Source organism: Bufo bufo, chromosome 3, assembly GCF_905171765.1.
Source record: "Bufo bufo chromosome 3, aBufBuf1.1, whole genome shotgun sequence".
Classification (NCBI taxonomy): domain Eukaryota; kingdom Metazoa; phylum Chordata; class Amphibia; order Anura; family Bufonidae; genus Bufo; species Bufo bufo.
The window spans coordinates 599,279,341-599,302,299 of NC_053391.1; the positions used below are offsets into that span (position 1 = coordinate 599,279,341).

General features: G+C 41.7%; 1 protein-coding gene across 1 annotated transcript; it reads left to right on the top strand.

The window, feature by feature from the left end:
* Nucleotides 1–1,450: 1,450 nt before the first annotated feature.
* LOC120996161 (chymotrypsin-like elastase family member 1) lies at nt 1,451–22,200 on the top strand. The gene is made up of 8 exons (XM_040425913.1): nt 1,451–1,600; nt 5,286–5,383; nt 9,197–9,297; nt 15,002–15,127; nt 15,275–15,411; nt 17,513–17,658; nt 19,393–19,542; nt 22,104–22,200. Exons 1-8 carry the CDS (start codon nt 1,561–1,563, stop codon nt 22,110–22,112), a joined length of 807 nt encoding a protein of 268 aa, XP_040281847.1. The 5' UTR covers nt 1,451–1,560; the 3' UTR covers nt 22,113–22,200.
* The last annotated feature ends 759 nt before the right edge of the window (nt 22,201–22,959 follow it).

Consider the following 22,959-nt stretch of genomic DNA (forward strand, 5'->3'; position numbering starts at 1 on the left):
TTACCCCGTGAAAAAAATCTGAGACACATGCACTACCTTGGTCCGTGATGTGGACCAAACACAACCATTGAAGTCTATGCGTCCGTGAAAAATCACTAACACAACATGGATACAATCAAAGTGTACAGGACGTGCTTGTACACTTTGATTGTATGCTGAAAAAAAAGAACACAACTTATTGAATCTAGAAGCGCTTGATTAAAGGATAGAGATGCGCAAACCTGTTCGGGACCTGAACTTGACCCAAACTTGAACCCAAACCCCAACCCCATTGAAGTCAATGGGGACCCGAACTTCACTTTATTATTTTCCGTTATAACATGGTTATATCGGAAAATAACATAATACTTAAAGGGAACCTGTCACCCCTACTATGCTACCCTCACTGAGCGTTTCATTGTGTTACCCTAAACATATAAATTACACTTTTAATTTCATTTGCAGACGAATTCAATAAGTGTTATGCATTTTTGTACTTCCCGCCTTTTATGCAAATTAACCTAAAAGAGTCATATCTTACTTGTGTGACCAGAGAAGAGTCATATTTTCAAGCTCTGACTCATCTCAGGTTAATTTGCATATGTATCAAATCGGTTTTTATACACAATAAAAGCACACACAGTTATGGGGACTGGATATTGCGGATGTGCTAGCGGCCATCTAGCAACCCATGTCCTCAGCTCTATACCCAAAATCCAGGTGACAGGTTCCCTTTAAGATGGAGTGCAAAAGGGACACCTTTAGAAGCATTTCATTTTGTATTCCATCATAATAGAAGTCTATGGGCAACATAATGGATCCCTTATGCTCCCATAGACTTCTATTATGATGGAATGCAAAATGGAATTCCTCTAAAGGTTTCCCTCTGGCACTCCATCTTAAGAATTACGTTATTTTCCGATATAACCATGTTATAATGGAAAATAAATTCATAAATTGCCCAAACTCTGAACCCGGACCTCAGTGAAAAAGTCCAGGTTCGGGTCCGGGTACCCAAACTCGCAAAGTTCAGTACGAACCCGAACTTTGAATGAAACATGGACAGATTTTTTCATGGATGTCAAACACACGTGGAAATGTATTGCAGACAAGAATAATCATTTCTAGTAACGGGAGGGGGAGAACAATACGGATTTCACAAGGAAGGTTTCTGTATTTTGCAGATCCGTTGTTTGCAGACAGGAATTCTTTGTGTCAGGAGTACTTTGATGTAGAACTTGACTTAAACACTTGTCCAATTTTCCTATTAAATATTTTAGAAAGGGTACCATTTTAGGTATGGACTCTCTAATGTGTAAGACCATGTGAGAACAGGAAAAACTGAGGAATATTTAAAGGGGAAATACAATGACGTTACTAGTCAGCAAATACCAGACTTCAGGTAAATAGAGCCCTGTTAATTTTTTCTGACAAATCTCTATATGTTTTTTTGCCTTTGGAAAACCAGTTTTACCTGCATTACCTGAAAATATACCCTGTACTTACTGTCGGTTAGCACATCTGAAATGGTATATAAGGAGATGCCATCGATGTGTCTGCATAAAAGAGAATCATCTCACAATGCTCAGGCTACTCGTACTGGCTGCTCTTGTCATTTTGGGTAAGTTATCCCATATTTCACACTATGATATTTGTGCTCTTAGGAACAATTTTATAGCAATAATCTAGCAATAAAAAAGTATTAATCATGATAAAATATACTATTAACTAATTATTCTGCTTTCTACTTTGTACTAAATTGTGAGAAGCTTTGTGTACCGACTCTTGTAACACAACAGATTGTGTGACTGATGTGTGGCCCAGCCATGTAGTAGCAACTAACTATAGATGAGGCCAGGGAATATTCTGTACTAACCTAATTTTAACAAGACATCTTCAACTGGGATCACACAGGACAGGACAACATGTTGTGTATATGGTCCATGTGTTCTTGTATTCAATAAAACTTCTAGATATGCTCACCACATTTTTTTTCGACATATAATGACCTAGTTGCTCCGCAAGCTGAAGGAGCCTTCGACCACGGCAGACAACATTCAGGACTAAAACCTCCAGGGATAAAATCGAAGGCTTTGTTCAAATTTTAAAAACAGGTACACAGTCTAAAGTCAAACTGTTCTTAAAAAGACTTGAATAAAGCCTTGGATTTTATCGTTGGAGGTTTCATTCTAAAACATGTTCTTTTAATTGCTTCTACATTGGTAAGACTATCCTTCCAATGCAAATGAATTTTAGGGAACATGTTCGTTCACTAGACAGGGAAGAGGGCTCACTGTGCATAATTTAAGATATCCATGAAATTCATAATGTTACGTGATCTCGGTTCATTTTGACATAAAGAGGTTATCCCATGAAATGTATTGCTATGCAATGAATAGGGCATTTCACATAAATTATTGCTGCAATCAGTGGCGTAACTAGAACTGACTGGACCCCAAAGCAAATTTTTAGAACTGAGTCCCCCCTACAGCAACCCCTCCTGTGCAACCTTCACTCCTGTAGTTAGGCAAGATCGTTCTCAGACCAGGCCAGGCAGCTGCTCCGTCTGTTTCCTACACTTATATACTGTATGTCACTGTATATATTGTCATTGTATAATACTGTTGAGGTGCCCCTGACAATAAAATCTTTGATTCTTCCTCCTGGATGGGCCCCCTCTTAGTTTGGGCCCTGTATCAGCCACTTTCCCTGCTTCCACTATAGCGCTGCCCCTGGCTACAATACACATGGAAGAATCCCAATCTTTTTTGTATTTACAGTAAATCTGAGTTCCTGATTGCTCGATGTAATGGTTAATGTATTTACCCCGCTGAGTCCACACCTGGAGTCATTATGGATTATGCCGCAATCAACCAATCTGGATTAGTTCTTTAATACAGTTCAGCATGCATTGCAATTTACAGTAAAGTCTCCCATAGTCTCGCTTTAATAGCGGCCATATTAATTCGACCACTGCGAGGCAAATACGAAACATTAAATCGGAGGATCGGGACAAATCCGAATCTACCATCACTAATACATGCAATGAAAATATTGATAGGTTTTTGTGTACATGACATTTTCCTCTCTCGTTGCACCTCCTGCTGTTTCTCATTCTAGGATTTCCACCTTCTCTTGCATTGACATGCCCAGTAGCTTCTCTGCTCTCCTCTTCTAAGAGCCAACATAGTAATTTCACAGAGATACTTTTTATTCAATTGTCCCTACTTCTAAATACACAGAAATATATAGCTGTATTCCTCGCTAGACAGGTGAGAAGGAAATTGTGGGGACATTACATACTATAGAGCTATTTATTAGTGGAATTGCTGCGGCTGTATGTGAGGGACTATTAGCTTTGCAGAGGAGGAAGACAGGAGAACAGAACTTTGACTGCTAGGAGAAGGTTTAATAGGATCTGATTGTAAATCACTCATGGGAGATGCGATTGATGGTCCAATGTGACGAGTTGCTGCCCGTCAACAGAATGTGAAGAGACCAGAGCTGCAGAGGGTGAGTAAAGAAGCTAAAAGGGGTGAAAATTACACTGGACAGCAGTAGATATTGCATTGAGATATAGTAGTTACAATAATTGTATGCATTAATCCAGGTAAAAAAAAGGAAAAAGGGGTGACACCCGGTACTCTTGTTCTTTTTTTAAGGAGCTCTGGATTGTACATCTAGTGTCCAGTGGAGTGTTACCTGTGTGTGTCTCTCTCTCTCTCTTTTTTTCATATTTTTTATGGATTCGGGTAGAATCAATTCAGATCCAAAATGAAAATTTTTAAAACATTTGGTAACTGGGAATAACCATAACTCCACTGAAGGGACTATAGTTACCAAGAGTTTAAATTTCAGTACATCAAGTAATATTCAGGTATATTAGGCTTTTCCCATCAGTGGTGAGTTATTGATGACCAGTTGATATTGGTAGAAAGATTCTTGTACTGTTATTTGTGACCTGGTGTCACACCATATTAGTAATGCATAATTCTTGTTGATAATAAAGGGTGTGATTTTATAAGGGTCCTTTTTCAAGTACAGTATCTAAGCTAGTGTTAAAGTAGTTCCCTATAGCTCTCTAGATAATCACTACAGGCCTTCTTTCTTCTAGTGCTCCAAAGTAATGGATATATACAATAATCAATGCAGTGAAGGAAAAGAAGGGATGGAAACAGTTAATCTTGGGTTCAAATGCACAATTTTCTCTGGTCTAAAAACCAGTGACCTGTTTATTAAATGAAAACTCTACCATAAAACAACCAATCGTTGTCATTAGGCACTTCTCACTGGGTAATGGGTAATATCAACCAATTACAATTACATGGTTACTTTCATATTTGCATAATTCAACTACGTATGAATATATTTAGTTATTAGTGTTGAGTGAATCAAAGCAGTTGACTTCAATCCGAAATTCAGAAAAAATTTTGTTTGCCACAAAGCCAAATTTCCTCACACTTCATGGTAACGAATCAATTTTTCCTAAAATGGTGGCTGAAAAAAATATTATTCACCTCAACCACTTGCTCACGGAGAGGCCGACCTCTCCCATCTTAATTGAAGAAAACCCGCCAAAGGGACTACAGCGAGCGTGATGACGTCATCAGACAGGAGCAGAAGGCCTCTCCGCGAGCAAGTGGATGAGGTGAGTATAATTTTTTTAAGCCCTGATTAATCCGTGAAAGGCTGAATGTGAGTCACAGATGCCGTGATTAGCATTGAATGTGGGATGTGTCATTGCGCCCTCTCCATAAAATGGAAAAATGGAAAGCAATTTGTGACGAAGTCATCTGTAACTATTCGAACTTCTTGTCGAAGTTCGGCAAAGCAGCCGAATCGAATTCTTCGCTCATCTCTATTAGTTAAATAGTATAAGCAGGTTTGAAAATGGGTCTGTGTTTGTTTTAGCACTTTACTCCTGGTCCCCTCCGTTGGACACTAGGGAGCCAATACAGTCTGGTTTTATCTGCTCTTCTGTTAAAAACTATGAACTAAAATAAACTTTTTACAACTAAAATGTAGTCTCTTCTGTTAAACATTGTCTAGTCTAGAATACTATCACACTAACTTGATTGATTTGGTTTCAAAGCTGTATTAAAAATGGATCCATATTGATAATTATAAGTAATCTAAATTAAATGTAGAATGCAAATCAAGGAAAGTCATTATTAATAAAGTGCACTTCATATTTCTCTACAAATAAATTAAAAACATATACAATTCACAGTTAATGACTAAGTACTTACTGCAAATGGTTTTCCAATTTCTGCAATTTTTCAATTTCTGTATCATTCTGCCCATAGGACAATGTAATAATGAAGGCATCCGCTATTTTGAACAGATTCCAAATGCACGTGTGGTAGGAGGATCTAATGCAGCTAAGAATGCCTGGCCCTGGCAGGTCAGTATTCACATTTATATGCACATCTGTGTCATTATCTGATAATCTAATGGAAGTTTAGTTGATTCTAATTTATTACCATTCTCATCTGTAGTAATGGATATCAGTTCTTACACTGACTTCTTGGTGAGCTCATGCATATACACAGGAGCCTGTCAGTACAGGCTGAGCTAAAGAGTAAAGTATTGGCCCTTCTAAATCCCCCTTAAGTGAACCTTTTGGATTTATCTGCATTTCTGCATCAATTGCTAATAGAGTATAATCTGGTCTGATCTCACAAAATCTAAGTAAACTTATAAGACACACACACAGTTGTACCAGGCGTGCATTGTACTGAGGGCATTCAGTAAACATTCACAGTGCACATTTAGAAAAAGTAAGTGAACCTTTGAACCTCAATAGTAATCCAAGTCAAGTGTCAGATTTGCTCTGGTCTCCTGATTCCAATACTTTTCCCTCCTTCCTGATCAATGCCTGCATTCCTAAGAAATTGTGGATTTTTTTGACATGCAAAGGAGCTGTTTGGTGCAATGAGGGTGTCACCATTGCACTTTGTTGCACCAAAAGCCAGAGCGTGCACCAGCACTTTGGGAATCAGGGCATACACAGTACAGCACCAATGCTTTTCAGGGCTGCAGTCATCTGTGCTATGCATCTCTGGCAAGCACCAGGGCTATACTGTGCATTAGTCGCTACCTGTGCATTAGTCGCTGACTCTTGACTTGGATTACTATTGAGACATGTGGTGACAAATTCAATTTGTCAAGTAGTTTTCACTTTATGTTATTTGGCTTTTTATCGAATGTCCAGGAAAAGCACTTTTAATCCTATGAAAAATTACTCCCAAGTGCCCAACAGGGCGAGCTTGACTTTTAAAAGTGTCCAAGCCCACCACCCTTCCCTACTGGGTGCTCCCCCCAGTTTATCTTGCTTGTACAGTACAATGTTTTGTTGGCCATTGCTGGTCTGAAAGTCTCAATTTATTACTGTGTATTCCCAATTTAACAGCAATTTAATAACCTATAGATGCGGCTTTAACAGTAATCACATCCTCAGAGCATTTCCTGTTGCTGCAAATATAATTTCCACCTTGGTAAGGAGGAATTTCGGACCATTTTTCCTGCAAATGTGTTTGAGTTAATCAATATTTCTGGGATGGCTTATGTGCACCGCCCTCTTCAGGTCATGTACAGTAACAACATTTAGATAGGGTTAAAGTCAGGACTTGGACAATCGGAAATACAAATTTTTTTAAATCACTCTTTAGTTGATTTACTTGTGCTTTGAGAAATTGCTACATAGTTAGTCGGTTGAAATAAAACAATAAAAAAAACTATTGATCCAGAGGAAGGCAAAAACCACTCTAGACGGCAGACCAAATGTGCCACACAGTAGAAGAAAATCCATCCTTACCCCAGCTGGCAATCCAAAAGATCCACAGATTAGCATTCTGTATTCACACCAGTAACCCTACATATTGTGTTTCACAATTAAGATGCCTATCATCTTGATTTGTTCCATCACCCAATGTCTCCTATCTTAAGGTCATGGACTGATGACATTACATTCTCCTGTAAAATGTTTTGCTACACCTTAGACATAATTACTCCCTCCGTGACTGAAAGTTTTCCAGGCAATGAGACAGGAAACCAATCCCACATCATGATGCCATCTCTGCCATAGTTGAGTTTTGGATGAGGTTTTGGTGTTGGTGTGCTATGTTCTTTTCCTCCAAATACAGTACTGTATTTTTGTGCCATAAAGTTCTACTTTTGTCTCCAACTGTCCAAATTTCTCAGAAGCATTGTGATTAAGGAAGTGGTATTGGGTAAACTTGAAATGGAACGCAATGTTCTCCTTTGTGTAGTTCTTCCATGAACAACATTCTTGTTCAGTGTTATTTTAACAGATTTTGCAGTCTTCTGTAGGCATTTTGCTAATAGTCTTGGGTTCTTTCTCACCTCTTTCAGGATTGGCCATTGTGCTCTTTGAGTGATCTTACAAGGATGCCCAATCTAGGGAGTGAAGAAACAGTCCTGAAATTGCTCCATTAGTAGATAACTTTTATTTTCTTAGATTGGCATACACCCAGATCACCCAGGTCATTGGCATACACCTCTTATGAGGTCTTATGAAAGTTGTCTGGACTGAGCCATGGTTCAAAAACCTATCTTTCTTGAGCAGAACAGATCTGTCAGTAACCAGGCTTTGTGTGCCTTGGTTTAATGGAAAGAGCACCAGTGTAACCCACACTTCCAACCACATCTACTTAATTGAAACACCTTTTGCCAATTATTTCTTAGGGTACTTTCACACTAGCGTTATTATTTTCCGGTATTGAAATCTGGTAAAGGGTCTCAATACCATAAAAAAAACTCATCAGTTTTGTCCTAATGCATTCTAAATGGAAAGCAATCCGTTCAGTATGCATCAGGATGTCTTCTGTTCCATCCCTTGTACAGTATTTGACCGGACAAAATACCGCAGCATGCGGTCTTGCTACAAGTAGGAATGCTGCAGTTGCTAGAGAAAACTGTTTCTAATAGAGGAATGGTAAAAAGTAGTTAAAGGGTTTCTATCACTTCGTTTCACCTATTGAGCTTTCAGACACTAGCGATCCGCTAGTGTCTGCTTTATCTAACCATCCTAATATAAGAGCTTATTGTCCTGCCGTTTAGCTAAAAAAATAACTTATATAGATATGCAAATGAGCCTCTAGGTGCTATGGGGGCGTGATTAGCACCTAGAGGCTCCGTCTACCTTAACAAACTGCCGCCGCCCAGCGCGTCCCTCCAGCCCGCCCATCTCCTCCGGAATGCGATGCTCCTCGTATTCGGCGCATGCGCAGTGAATGTCTGATCGCTTCCCTGCTCAGACATCTCCACTGCGCCTGCGCCGATGACGTCATAGTGCTCCGAGGAACAGGCGCAGTGGAGATGTCTGAGCAGGGAAGCGATCAGACATTCACTGCGCATGCGCAGAACAGAGACGCGCACGGAGAGGATCGCTTCAGCTGGAGATGGGCGGGCTGGAGGGACGCGCTGGGCGGCGGCAGTTTGTTAAGGTAGACGGAGCCTCTAGGTGCTAATCACGCCCCCATAGCACCTAGAGGCTCATTTGCATATCTATATAAGTTATTTTTTTAGCTAAACGGCAGGACAATAAGCTCTTATATTAGGATGGTTAGATAAAGCAGACACTAGCGGATCGCTAGTGTCTGAAAGCTCAATAGGTGAAACGAAGTGATAGAAACCCTTTAAGAAGCTGATAAAAAAAAAAAAAAAACAGGTACACACCATTCTATGGGATAATTTGCAGTTGTCAAGGTTTTAAAAAAAAAATGCAATAGAACAAGATCATGATACAAATAATTATACAGTATTTCTATATTTCAAAAAATCATCAAAAGACGTTTAAGATATAAGAGGAAAGTTTCACTCCCTTAAGAACATGCCATAAATGTCAGAGAAGTCCTGGTCCCAACTCTCAGACCCATCTCAAGAAAAGGGTCCTGAAGTGAATAGAGTGCACACTGTGCATGCGTGGTGTCCTCTCCATTTACTGCTACATGACTTAGCTAAGTGAGTGTGGCTGCTTTTGGAAGGTCCATAGCATGTGTGGAGGGTGTCTGCACTTGCGCAGCTTGCTCTGCAGTGAACTTCGGGCCCCATCCTGGAGATAGGAGCACCTTGCTGACAATTATGGCATATCCTATTGATATTACAGAAATGTCAAAGAGGTGAATACCTCTTTTTCAAACAGTGTCATTAACAATTGTGTATTTTATATTTTTTTATTATTGACTCCCTCCAGGTTTCTATTCAATATCTGTCTGGTGGTTACTGGTACCACACCTGTGGAGGAACCCTCATTCGTGCTAACCGTGTGCTGACTGCTGCTCATTGCATGGACACGTAATCATAACTTTTATAATCTCCTCCCTTTATATTAATGTCATGTATTGAAATAATTTTGGCAATCTCATGAAAGTTAATTACAGTAAATATGTAGATTACAGAGATTTATGGGGATCTAAAGCTGGAATTTTGATGTTTACCGTACTACTATAGAAGGTCTCACTGCCTGAAGAACGGTTAAAATAAAACAAAAATAAACTTTATTAATAAATATCACTTAAAAATGGGTGAATCTCTCATTTTAGATTAGGGCTGGCCACAGCCAAACCCATCAAACATACAGTATGCTGGATCCAGATTAATGGCAGATCAGGAACAAAGCTTTAAAAATTGTGTAAAAATAATAACGTCCTTGTGCAAACTGAAAAACTATTGCTCATTTTATAGATGAATAGTTTCAGCCAACCAGTCACATATGGCAGACAGTTGGTTATCCGCCATTACAAACTGCATGTATGTTACCAGGGTTTTTGGATGCTTACACACATGAATTTGGATCTGGCGTTTCTTTTACCCCTAAAAATTGCCCAAAAAAAGTTGATGCAATTTTTTGTCACCTGCAGTTTTTACTGTGTTTGTGTTTTTTTTTCTTCTAAATGGCTATGGGGCTCATTTATTAACTGATATACACCACTTTTGTCTCATATATTGGTTGCAGATTTTGTCGCCAGCCATTTTGCAACAAAATCTTCGAAAGGTCTGAAAAAGAGGTCGTGGCATGTGCGAGGAACAGGGAGGGCCAGCTGGCCCATCTTCATAATCATTTTGTATGCCAGTTTTTGGTGTAGAAATTACTTAAACCTACTCCAGCAAGGGAGCTGGTATAGACTTCAGATTGTCGCATGTCCTGCTGGAGGCTGCACCAAAGTTGTGTATACATACCTCTATACAACTTTGCCTCTTCCTCCAGCAGTACAGTCACTATTAAGACCAGTGTGTATATTGCCAGTCTTAATAAACGTGCCCCAATGTTTTTCCTCATCTTCCTCACTAAGAAGCACTTCTGTGGGCATTAGTGTCCCTGTTTCTGCACTGCAAAAAATAGAACGTGCCCTATCTTTTCCATATATTGCGGACCTGTTCAAGTCAATGGGTCCGCAACTCAATATGGGATTCACACGGCTGGTGCCCATGCATTGCACACCACAATTTTCAGTCTGCAGCATAGCCACGTTGACCATATGGTCGTGTGAACGACCACTTACTAATTCAGCCTTTCTTGAAATTCTGTGCCATTTGTTATATTTTATAAGGTATGCTCCCTTGTTTACAAAGTCTTCTGTGCTGTCCACACAGAGGTCCTGTCCATACGGTGGCCACTGATGGAGGGTCCTGTGACCAGGCAAATCACCTCCATGCAATGCCTCCTCCATTCAAATTCCCTGTACCTGGCATCTACACTTGTTATGTTGGGAGTTTAGTGCAGGAGCAGTGTATTTGAATGGAGAAGACATCACATGGAGGTGATCTGCCTGGTCACATGATCCTTCATCAGCGGCCATCTTATGGACAGGACCTCTGTGGGAACAGTACAGAAGAATTTGTAAGCAAAGGGGCGTAGCTTATAAAATATAGAAAAGGGGGCAGAATTTCAACAAATACTATAATAGTAAGTGCTATTCAGTCATCTTACAAACACACTGGTCAACAGGAACCAGAAAGTGTCCAACCCTTTTAAGCGTTTTTTCATGGCTTTGTTTTAAGGTCTTTTTACACAGACCAATGATCTGGCAGACTGTCAGGAGGAAAGTAGACTTTCCTGATAACGGCCTGATCTTCAGCAGAGATGATTACTGCATTTACATTCAGCAATCCCCTCCTCTGTATGGGGACATGCGATCGATACTGTGATCGATTGCTCCCATAGGAGATCATTGTTCCTAGGTGGCAGATCATAGTTTAGACAGAATGAAGGATTTCACAGTCAAATTATCGAGAATGAACGTTTATACAAATTCTTATACCCAGGGGTGGGATTCAAATTTTTAACAACAGCCTACTCAACGGCAGGCATGCAGCATCACGACACACGTTTATATATACATCCACAATATACATGCAACACACATACACATAAATACACCATATAAATGGTACACATACATAAATACACCATATATACATTACACACACATACCACCCAACTTTCAAAAAGCCCAAGGAGCTAAACTATCAGAGGCGTGCAAGTTTTTTAAAGCGCTGGCCCACACCTCTAACTTCACTATCTGCCCAGTCTCCATTGTGCCCCCCCACACAGTAGTTATGCCAGATCTGGGATGGTTGGGAGGTATGCATATCTAAACAGACTATATAGACACTACACTCATATAATCACATATACAATATACACCCATATAGGGTGCACTTACAGTAGATTTACCTACTCCATATACATTTCATACACATTTGTACCTAGCAGACATATTTGCATGCACATTATATTCAGTGCTATCCAGAATACAGCGCCACATACCTCTTACATCCAGAGACTTCTCCTCTGATGTAGATGTTCTCTTTCCTCATCTTCTCCTTTCAGAACAGACCGCCTATTTTAGCGACCACAATTATTATAGTGAAACGTTATCTGCCAGGTAGTCGCCTACAACGTTTAATATTACCGCCATGATAATTTTTCATCCATCTCTCGTCTCTGCAGTTTAACAAAAAGACATCTTAGGTTACTACTTTTCCATCCTCCTACCTTCTGAATAACTCATCCTGCCACATTTAATACTGTGCCCACTGTTCTCCCCAATACTATACTACAGAAACTATACACCTGAAAATGCCAGTACCACAGAGATAGTGCCCCAAGTACTGTGCCCGCTGTGCTCCCCAATACTAACCAGCAGAAACAGATAAACCCCCTGATAACACTAGTACCCCACAGATAGTGCCCTTCAATAATTATTGGCAGACACTGCCCTGCAAATAACTGCACCCAGCAAATAGTGCCCCTGACACTAAAAGTGTAAAACATTATGTCCCCCTGTTACTACTGGGGGACTATGGGGAACATGGTTACTATTATGGGTACTATGGGAGCATTATTACTTCTGGGGCACAGTGGGGAAATTATTACTACTAAGTGGACTTGGGCAGAGAATTATTACTATTGGTGAAACTTTGGAGCAGTATTACTGTGGGGGGCAAACTGGCCACTTAAAATGAGCACCATTACAAAGAATGTCCCTTGTAATGCGTCCCAGTACAACAAATGCCCCCTAATAATGTGTACTAGCTCAAAAATGCTCCCGTTCTGTGTGCCAGTACAAATAATTCCCCCTCTTAGTGCCCCTTATTGAGCTAATATCCCTATAGTGCCCCCATAATGTGTGAAAGTATAAAATAACCCTATATAATGCTCACATAGTGCATCTCTCCCCTTATCCATAGTGTCCCCCATAATGTGCCAGTATAAAATGCCCCTATATAGTGCCCCAAGTAAATGCCACCATAGCACTCCTTCCCTTTCCCCATAGTGCCCCCATAATGTGCCTATATAATATGCCCCCATTGTGTTCTTTCCCCTTCTAACCCCATAGTGCTTCCATAATGTTCCAGTATAAGATTCTCCCATAGTGTCCCCCATGATGTGCCAGTATAGATGCCCCCATAGTGTCCCCTATGAAGTGCCAGTATACATACCCCCAGTAGATACCCCCATAGTGTCACCCATGATGTGCCAGTATAACTTCCCCCCAGTAAATGCCCACATAGTGGCACCATAATGTCCCAGTGTAAATGCCCCCAGTAGGTGCCCCCATAGTCCCCCATAATGTGCCAGTATAAATTCCCCCGAGTAGATACCCCAGATGTGGCAGTATAAATGCCCCCAGTAGATGCCCCCATGATATGCCAGTGTAAATGCCTCCAATAGATGCCCCCATAGTCCACATTATGTGCCAGTATAATTGCCCCCTATAGTGCCCCCATGATGTGCCAGTATAAATGCCCCCATAGTGTCCCCCATGATGTGCCAGTATAAATGCCCCCCAGTAGACTCCCCCATAGTGTCCCCATAATGTGCCAGTATAAATGCCTCCATAGTGTCACCCATGATGTGCCAGTAATGCCCCCATAGTGTCCTCCATGATGTGACAGTAGATCCCCCATAGTCTCCCTCATGATGTGCCAGTAATGCCCCCAGTAGATGTCCCCATAGGTTCCCCCATGATGTGCCAGTAATGTTCCCATAGTGTCCCCCATGATGTGCCAGTAGATGCCCCCACAGTGTCCACCAGGATGTGCCAGTAGATGCCCCCATAGTGTCCCCCATCAAGTACCAGTAATGCCCTATATAGTCCGGAATCATGTGCCAGTAGTATCCCCCATCATGTGCCAGTAATGCCCCCATAGTATAACCCATCATGTGTCACTAATGCCCCCATAGTATCCCTCATCATGTGTCGGTAATGCCCACATAGTGTCCCCATCATGTGACAGTAATGCTCCTTTAGTATCCCTCATCATGTGCCAGTAATGCCCCCCATAGTGTACCCCATCATGTGCCAGTAAAGCCCCCATATTGTCCCCCGTCATGTGCAAGTAATGCCCCCATAGTGTTCCCCATCATGTGCCAGTAATTCCCCCATAGTGTCCCCTATCATGTGCCAGTAATTCCCCCATAGTGTCCCCTATCATGTGGCAGTAATTCCCCCATAGTGTCCCCTATCATGTGGCAGTTATTCCCCCAGTTGATGCCCCTATAGTGCGCCGCATAAAAGAAAAAAAAACAACTAATACTTTTACCTCCATGCTGGCAGCGATGCAGGCCTCTTCCGGCCTGTGTCCCACGCAGTACAAAACCCACCCTGTGGGTGTTGTTGGTGTGTGCAACTAATACTACTTATTCTGCTTATAAATCAGAATGCAACGGTCAGGGGTGCATGTAACGCAGAGTGCGCTGGTCAGGGGTGCTTGTAACGCAAGGTGTGCTAGTCAGTGGTGCATGTAACACAGGTGCGCTGGTCAGGGGTGCATGTAACGCAGTGTGCGCTGGTCAGGGGTGCATGTAACACAGGGGGCGCTGGTCAGGGGTGCATGTAACGCAGTGTGCGCTGGTCAGGGGTACTTGTAACACAGGGGGCGCTAGTCATGGGTACATGTAACACAGGGGCGCTGGTCAGGGGTGCATGTAACACAGGGGGCGCTGGTCAGGGGTGCATGTAACACAGGGGCGCTGGTCAGGGGTGCATGTAACACAGGGGGCGCTGGTCAGGGGTGCATCACAGATAGAAAAGGTACTTACAGTTCTGATGTGCTCTGTCCTCGTGCCTTCTACCTCCTGGCGTGGTGGCAGGGGGAGGGGCACGCAACGATGTTTCCTGATGTTAAATCCCCAAGCAGCATTCTCTTCTGCCTCTGCAGGCCCTGCTAGGCTGAAATACACAGGCATCCAATGGCAGTGCTGCCCTATCCCTTCCAGCCAATAGCAGGTGGGCAGGGAAAGATTCACTTGGCTGCCGACTGCCAAGGAGCCCGTAGTGAGGCGGGTGGGCAGCATGGGCAGTACTTTCAATTTGGCAAAACAGACAGATCGCTGCTGTACTAGCGGCGGCCAGCGTTTTAAAGCGGAATCAGCATGGGGGGGCAATGAATAACCTAGGGGGGGCACCCCCCTGTAGAGACGCCTATAACTTTAAAAATGACTGAATATACACCCACAATCTCTAACTTTCCATTGTTTTATTTCCAACAGAACTGGTACCTACCGAGTGGACCTTGGAGACTATAGTCTTAGTGCTTTTGATCGCACTGAACAGTTCATTGCCGTCTCTTCCTTCAGAAAACACTCTTTTTGGAACCCCAGCAATGTTGCTGCTGGGTAAGATACTCACTAACATGTAAAAAAAAAATAAAAAAAGCCATTTTACTTCTAGTACTGTAATATGGTCAAAATGTCTTAATTATATTTGAATGATTAAAACTCTCCATGATGTCCATGAATACATTGCTATCATCTTCCATACAGATATGATATTGCTATCCTGTGGCTGGCCTCCAGTGCTACCCTGAACAGTGCTGTGAAATTGGCCACTCTGCCAACAACTGGATACACCCTGCCCAACAACTACAACTGTGTTGTTACCGGATGGGGAAGAGTCAGCAGTAAGTTTTTAATGTACTTTAACATTAATGTACTTTAACATTAAAATGCTTGCCCGAGTGTTTTATACTGATGACCTATCCTCAGGATAGGTTATTAGTAACGGTCCCGACTCCCACCGATCAGCTGCTTAAAGAGGCCATGGTGCTCCGATAAGCAGTGCAGCCTCTTCCTAGGCCAGTAACGTCACATTCATCAGTCACATGGCCTAGGCACAGCACAGTCCTATTCAAGTGAATGAGGCTGAACTGCAATACCAAGCACAGCTGCTTTCCAATGGACAGTGCTCTGCATGGTAAGCTGTAAGGACTCCCATCGATCACATACTGATGACCTATCATGATGTAAAGTCATCAGTATATACCACTCGGAAAACCACTTTAAGATATTTGTTTGTGCAAAATTGATTATTTGGGTTGTTAAACATGCCAAAATCTATGATGTTGTTTTATACAGTGGTGAAGGGAAAGATGAGACCAAATGTGCCACAAAAATCCCTATTTGTGGTAAATGAAAGAAAACTGTGGCAAACACACTTCATATGTTTGCTGTGGAAATAGTGCGTCAAAATTTTTGGCAAAAATCAAGACATGATACAGGCGTAGTGAGATTGATATATCTGCCCCAATGTGTTTCATATAAGGGGAATGACCCTATTTTAAAGACACTTTCAGCATGAAAAACATGTAAATATGTTAGAGATGCAAGAGATCTGATGCTAATATATATATAAAAAATATATATATTGTATTTTCCTGCGTATAAGACTACTTTTTAACACATGAAAATCTTCTCAAAAGTCGGGGGTCGTCTTATACGCCGGGTGTCGTCTTATATGCCGGTATACGGCGTGCTGAAACTTACTTCCTAGCCGGACTGGAGAAGCTGTCCTTCTCCAGCTTCAGGGACAGGCGCCCTCTAGCTGAGCCACAGTGCACTGCATCCCGGCCAGCCGCTCCTGAAGCAGCCCCCTCTCCCTGCTCTCAGTGGTTTTCTCCTGCCGGCAGTATCACATTGTGTACTACTGCTCAGATTGCCTTGACGACAGGGAGGGCTGGACAGGCAGGGAGAGCTGACCACCCAATCCAAGCAGGCTTTGTATGCAGTGTGCACAGAAAATACCGGTACATCGCTTGCCGTGATTGGATGGTTGTTGTATACTGGTTTGGATTGGCGATTCTGAGGGAAGGCAGGGGGAAGCAGGAGCATCTGCACCTCAGCCAATTCTAAAGTTGGAACGGCGTATCTCTAATGAAGTTTGGTGTGCATCTTATCTGTGGTGAAAAAACTGAGTCTATCTGGGGAGCAGATACATGTGGTGGTGAATACAGTACAGCACCAGTATCTGTACATACAGTACAGAACCAGTATCTGTCCAGGTTCATACAGTACAGCACCAGTACATACAGTACAGTATACAAATTGCTAACAGTCAAGACCCCATCATGGCTCTACCAGCAAGAAGAAAGAAATATGAAGCCAGGAAACTAAAAGTTGTAAACTTTGCCAGACAATATGGAGTAACAGAAAAGATGGTTCGGGACTGGAAAGCAAATGAAAAAGCATTAAAGAGTATGCCAAGGGGTAAGTGTGCATTAGGAAGGGGCACCCCACATTGGCCAGAACTCGAAAAACATGTAGCAGACATGGTGAATGAGCATCGCCAAAACGGTTATGTAGTGACACGAAATAAAATACATTTGTTTGCACTTCAGTCGGCCAAATCTAACCCAGATCACAGCAACAGATTTAAGGCCACTGGATCCTGGTGTACTAGATTCTTGGAAAGGCATAATATTGTACTGAGGCAAAAGACAAAAATTGCACAACAATTACCTGCAGATCTTGATGCCAAAGTAAATAGCGTTGGAGGGGTAGTCTTATACGGCGAGTATAGCCCAAACCCTATATTTTAACTGGAAAAGTTGGGGTTCGTCTTATACGCCTAGTCGTCTTATACCCTGGAAAATACAGTATATACATATATTTTTATATATATATATATATATATATATATATATATGAAGCCTCCTGTTCCAATGCCAGTTTGTTATCTGTTGCATTCAATTGTGATGATTATAAAATACTATCATTTCTACACAGCCAGTGGACCTATACCTGCGATTCTCCAGCAAGCCACTCTGCCTGTAGTTTCCTACTCAACCTGCTCTGGCAGCTATTGGTGGGGCAGCACTGTCAAGACCACCATGATCTGTGCTGGTGGAGATGGAATCAAGTCTTCCTGCTATGTGAGTTGCATCTTCTTAAAATGCTCTTCTTGAAAGTAGACATGCCTACAATAGTAATGGTTATTCAATGCAAATATTTCCATCATTATAATTCACTTGGGTAGTAAGCGGGCTACATGAAAAAGATATATTACAAAACTATGAATACTATAGAGCAGATGGGAACGTTGGCGGAAGCAATGAGGGAATGTGTTAGTCCTCATGGTGACTAGTCTCTGCTCCAGAGCTCTCCCAGGCCACATGGGCAGTAAATGAAGGGGTCCAACCCTTCTTCCCTGCAGGATATACCCTTGACTTTTGGTGTCTCCTCCCTGGTGATAGCTGGGGTGCCCTTTATGTTAATATATGAGCAGCGGAATGAGCGGCAGGAGAACAGAAGGTCAATGATGATGATCAAGTATAGAGACCAATGACTGCTGCCTTGATTATAGCAAAATAAATTATTTCCTTTACTAATTAGATTATGGGGTTCACAGTGAAAATATATGCAGTAGGCACAGTCCCGAAGTTTTTCACTGAGTAGGCTTCTCCCAAAAGGCTGTGTATATGAGTCTACCTCTATAGATACCAGCAATTTTCTCAAATGACCAAAAGCTTGCAATTCCTCAATATTCCTCTGCAGTGCACAGTCACGAAGTGTAATATTAGATCGGATGTACAGTTCAACTCAGTAGTGTGGTGGGCGTCAGAAGCAATAAACCCAGACCTAGGCAGTAAAGTCTAAAGCCATATGCGTGCATTACCTTTACTGAGTCCGAGCACGGACCTCATGGTCCTCAACCATCTGCAATATTTAAATGCTTCTTTCTTTCAGAGGTTACAGTAGTTCCCAGCTGCTTTTTCCTCAGTTTTCGCTCACAGGAATGGTGTTTTTCTGGAGTAGAATCTGTGGCCTACTTGGCAGCAGCACACATTGAACAGGTCTTCCTACTGGCTTGCTTACTAGCAGACTGCACAAACCAGAGGGAAATTAGACCAGCCCACTATCCAGTAACTGTAACTAAGAACTGCCATTTAACTATTTCCATCCCATTCATAGCCTTTTGGGGTTACATAGTACATAGATCAAAATCAGGATCAAAACTCTACCGTGAATATAGTATTAACCCTTTAGCAATCAACCAGAAGATCATTGCATATACAATGGAGTACCTTCAATAAAGGCACCATAAAGACCATATAATTGCTATAGGGCCTGAGGCTCAACCTCCTTCCCACCATGAAAGCACTATTTTCATGCAGCTGCCACTAGGGGGAACTCAGTGCAAAGAGATTACTACAGTAACTATATAAATTCCTATGCTCTGAACTCCCCCCAGTGATGTCTACAAGTAGCCAGATTTGTAATATATTATGTGAAGGGAAGCAGTGGTTTACAGCTCTATGGTGGGGATTTACAATGTCAATATATTTATGCCAGCTTTCTGGTGTAAGTAAATTAAGAAATATATTGATAAATATTATAAAGAGCACCATATTTTAGAAACACCTGCTCTACTTTTTCCAACATAGAAATAGTATTAAGTGTTTTATTAAAATTTCTTCTGCTCAATGAAAAAAAATTGTCATAAATCTGGGGTGTTGCACTTTGCGTTATTGGGTGCTATTAAATGATGCATCCGTACTGGGAAACTGGGTGGGTCAGGGTGGGCCATACTAAATTTTGATATGGGGCCCATTGAGATTTGTTTAAGAACCTACTGAAGTGTATGTTTCTTCATGATTGCACCTTAGGGTGATTCTGGTGGACCCCTCAACTGTGCTATCAATGGTGTGTATCAAGTCCATGGTATTGTTAGCTTTGGATCTTCTTTTGGATGCAACTACTACCAGAAACCATCCGTGTTTACCAAAGTCTCCGATTACATCTCCTGGATCAACAGCGTAAGTAATGTATATGAATAAATTGGATTATACCCCAAACCTGCCTACGTGCCAACTATATACTATGGTGTCAATAGGACTTACACTGAATTGCTGAGCTGTACAGAAGAGGTGCACTAAAACTGGGTGCAAGTCTTCAATAATACATCCATTTAGGCTATATGCACATTAAACTGTTTCAATCAATCATTCAGTTGGGCAGAATTACCACTTTGTTGATGCCCAGGATAGCCATACATCATTAAGACAGGTGGACATGGACATAACATACATATGGACATACAAAATAATACTTACACCTTATGGGTGGGAACAAAGTAGGACCTGTGGGGGAGAAGTTAATCACAACACAAGTGCAGATAAACATTGTCTCCTAAAATTACAATTATATACTCAGAATTGTGGTGATAATTAATAGTTAACCCTTTCAGCTCCATGTGATTTTCCATTTTGCATTTTCATTTTTCACTTCCTACCATCCCATAGCTATGATGTGATGCTAATGTTTATTTTTTTTATTGTTTATTTTTATTTTTATTTTTTTAAACTTGCTTTTACACTAGGGGACTATAATATGCAATATTTTGATCACTGCTCCCATACACTAATGTAATTTAATATAATAGTGTATGGGAGAATCATTATATTCCTATGGAGCACTGCCACCTGCAGGGCTCAATAGAAACTAACACTCCATTAGCCTGGAACTCTTCAGAGAGATACATACATGCAGAGAAGCAATTTGGGCCTCTGAAGTGCAGAGTTCCCAGGGAAAGCCACCTCAGATGCCGTGGTCACAACTGACCATGACATTTGAGGGATTAAATGTCTGAGATCGGCATTACTGTCAATCAGACATTAGTGCCCTCTTTAAAGACCCGATTTCTGATATACATGTACCAAAGCGGACGGGAAGGGGTTAATTCATTTTGTTTCTTGTTGCTTATTGATTATGATCACATTTCTATGTATATAATTGTAATTTTAGGAGGCAATTTACATCTGCACTTGTGTTATGATTAATTCCTCCCCCACACATTGTAGTTTGTTTCCAGCTAAGGAGGGTATATATTGTTTTTCATACGTTTTGTATATTTGTCCATGCCCATCTGAAAAAGGGCTTGGAGCCTTACACACAATATGTATGGAATGAAATAAAGACATTCAGTCCCAGTTGGTAAGCAACTGTGTTGGCTTTTTTAAATTGGTCATTTGGCGATTGCTTATATTAGACTTACAAAAAAATTATACCATAATATGATGGGCAGGCTCTACTTGTTTTTGGATTTATGTGATGTACTGCCAACCTGTATAATTTATCTATTTTAAAATAGAGTCTGTCACCTCCAAAATTGACCTCCAAGTAAGATACCACCATGTAGGTTAGATACCCCCAAAACATGGCCATAGCTTTCTTGTGAAAAACCGGTCCCCTAATTCTGAGAAATGTTTCAGTTATGTTTAGCTAACCTTGAAACCCGATTCGGAGGTAACAGACTCAGTGGCGTGCTAAGAGGGGGGCGCTCATTGCTGGAGTGCAGGGAGCTGCAGTCCTGTTACTCACCACTCAGCTCTCCGCGCTCCCCCCTTCCTTAAGGCCGGCAGAGCTCTGAATGGTTAAGCAGAAAGACTTCGCCTGCTCCACCATTCAGCCTGCTCCACCAGATCGCACTGCCGAGCACCGAGGGCCTTATTACTTTGGAGGAGGCACAGAGGTCTTTATTGCTATGGAGGGGGCACAGAGGACTTTAATACTATGGAGGGGGCACAGAAGGCATCACTACTATGGAGGGGGCACAGAGGGCATTACTACTTTGGAGGGGGTACAGAGGACAATACTAATGTAAAGGGGGCACGATGGACATTTCTACTATGGAGGTGGCACAGAGCCAGAGGGCATTACTACAATGAAGGGGGCACAGAGGACATTATTACTGTGAGGGGGGCACAGTGGGCATTATTACTGTGAAGGGGGCACAATTTGGATTTCTACTATGGAGGGGCACAGAGGGCATTACTACTATTAAAGGGGCACAAAGGGCATTATTACTGTGAAGGGGCACAGAGGGTATTACTACTATTAAGGGGAACAATGGGCATTATTACTGTGAAGGGGGCACAATGGGCATTATTACTGAGAAGGGGGCACAATGGGGATTATTACTGTGAAGGGGGCGCAATGGGGATTATTACTGTGAAGGGGGCACAAAGAGGACATTACAACTGTGAAAGGGACACAGAGATGGCATAACTACTAGGAAGGGGGGCACAATGTGGGCATACCTACTGTGAGACAGCAAAATGTGGACATTACTGTGAGAGGGCACACATCTGTACAAAACTACTGTGACAGTTGTACAATGAGGGCAATACTACTGTGAGGGGGTACAAAGTATTGGGGGGGGGGGGGGCAGAGAAAAGACCAATCACCCTAGGCACGCCACTAAAGAGACTACCTTTGTAAATTGGCAACCAGAATTAGTCCTAATGACACTACTAAATTTAGACTTCTCATATGTTCAAATAAAAGCTTAAATTTCTATATATGTTTTCTTTTGTAGAACATCTGAACGGGATTACACCTTTTTGCCGAGTTGGAATAACAGCTACAACACACAACTGTTTAAATGAGAACAACTTGCTAATAAAGAACTAACCTTTACTAATTGTTTTACTACTTTTTTTCATTGTGACACGTGGGACTGTACATTGGATATTCCTATAATTATTTAAAGCTTAGCCATCATTTCCATTTTCATTCTATAAACTAATAGTACAGTTGTAGATAAGAAACTTTGTCAATATATGTTTTTACAGAAAAATTCCCTTTTCTCTACTTAACAGATTCCTCATCTTATCCCCTTGCTAGGTTATTAGCTTACTTAGAGATAAGGTTACAGTTCCTACCCATAAGTAGGTTATAAAAGTGTGTGCATGGCGGAGGGAGGAATGGGAAGGGAGCAGCTACAGTGAGAGGGAGACAGAAAGAGAGACCAAGCAGCTGCTTTCAGTAAATGTTTTATCTCACCCCAGTGGAGTGTTTGCAACTAGTTAATCTGTCTGTTAGTTCGGTGAGTGACATATACCCATTTTTGGTGTGAAATAAGCCTGCATTGCATCTGAGTCAGGGAAATACTATAGTTAATCTGTCTGTTAGTTCGGTGGATGACCTCAAAGAATGACGAGAGCATCAAATAACGGACGTGGCCATGGTTGTGGTGCTGCTGGTGTTGTTGGAGCTCCTGCTGCAGGGAGAGGACGTAGTCGATCTGTGCCAGCTACAAGCCCAAATGAAACACCTTTCTCAGGTACACGTAGATGACAGGACATTCTGCGTCATTTTGTAAACCCGAATACCGGTATACAAATGGCGAGGCCAGAACAAGTAGAGGCGGTAGTAGATTGGATGGTTGACAG

Coding starts and splice junctions, on each gene's coding strand:
- LOC120996161 (XM_040425913.1), top strand. CDS start 1,561: ATGCTCAGGCTACTCGTACTGGCTGCTCTTGTCATTTTGG. Junction 5,384..9,196: donor AGAATGCCTGGCCCTGGCAG/GTCAGTATTCAC, acceptor GACTCCCTCCAG/GTTTCTATTCAATATCTGTC. Junction 9,298..15,001: donor GCTGCTCATTGCATGGACAC/GTAATCATAACT, acceptor TATTTCCAACAG/AACTGGTACCTACCGAGTGG.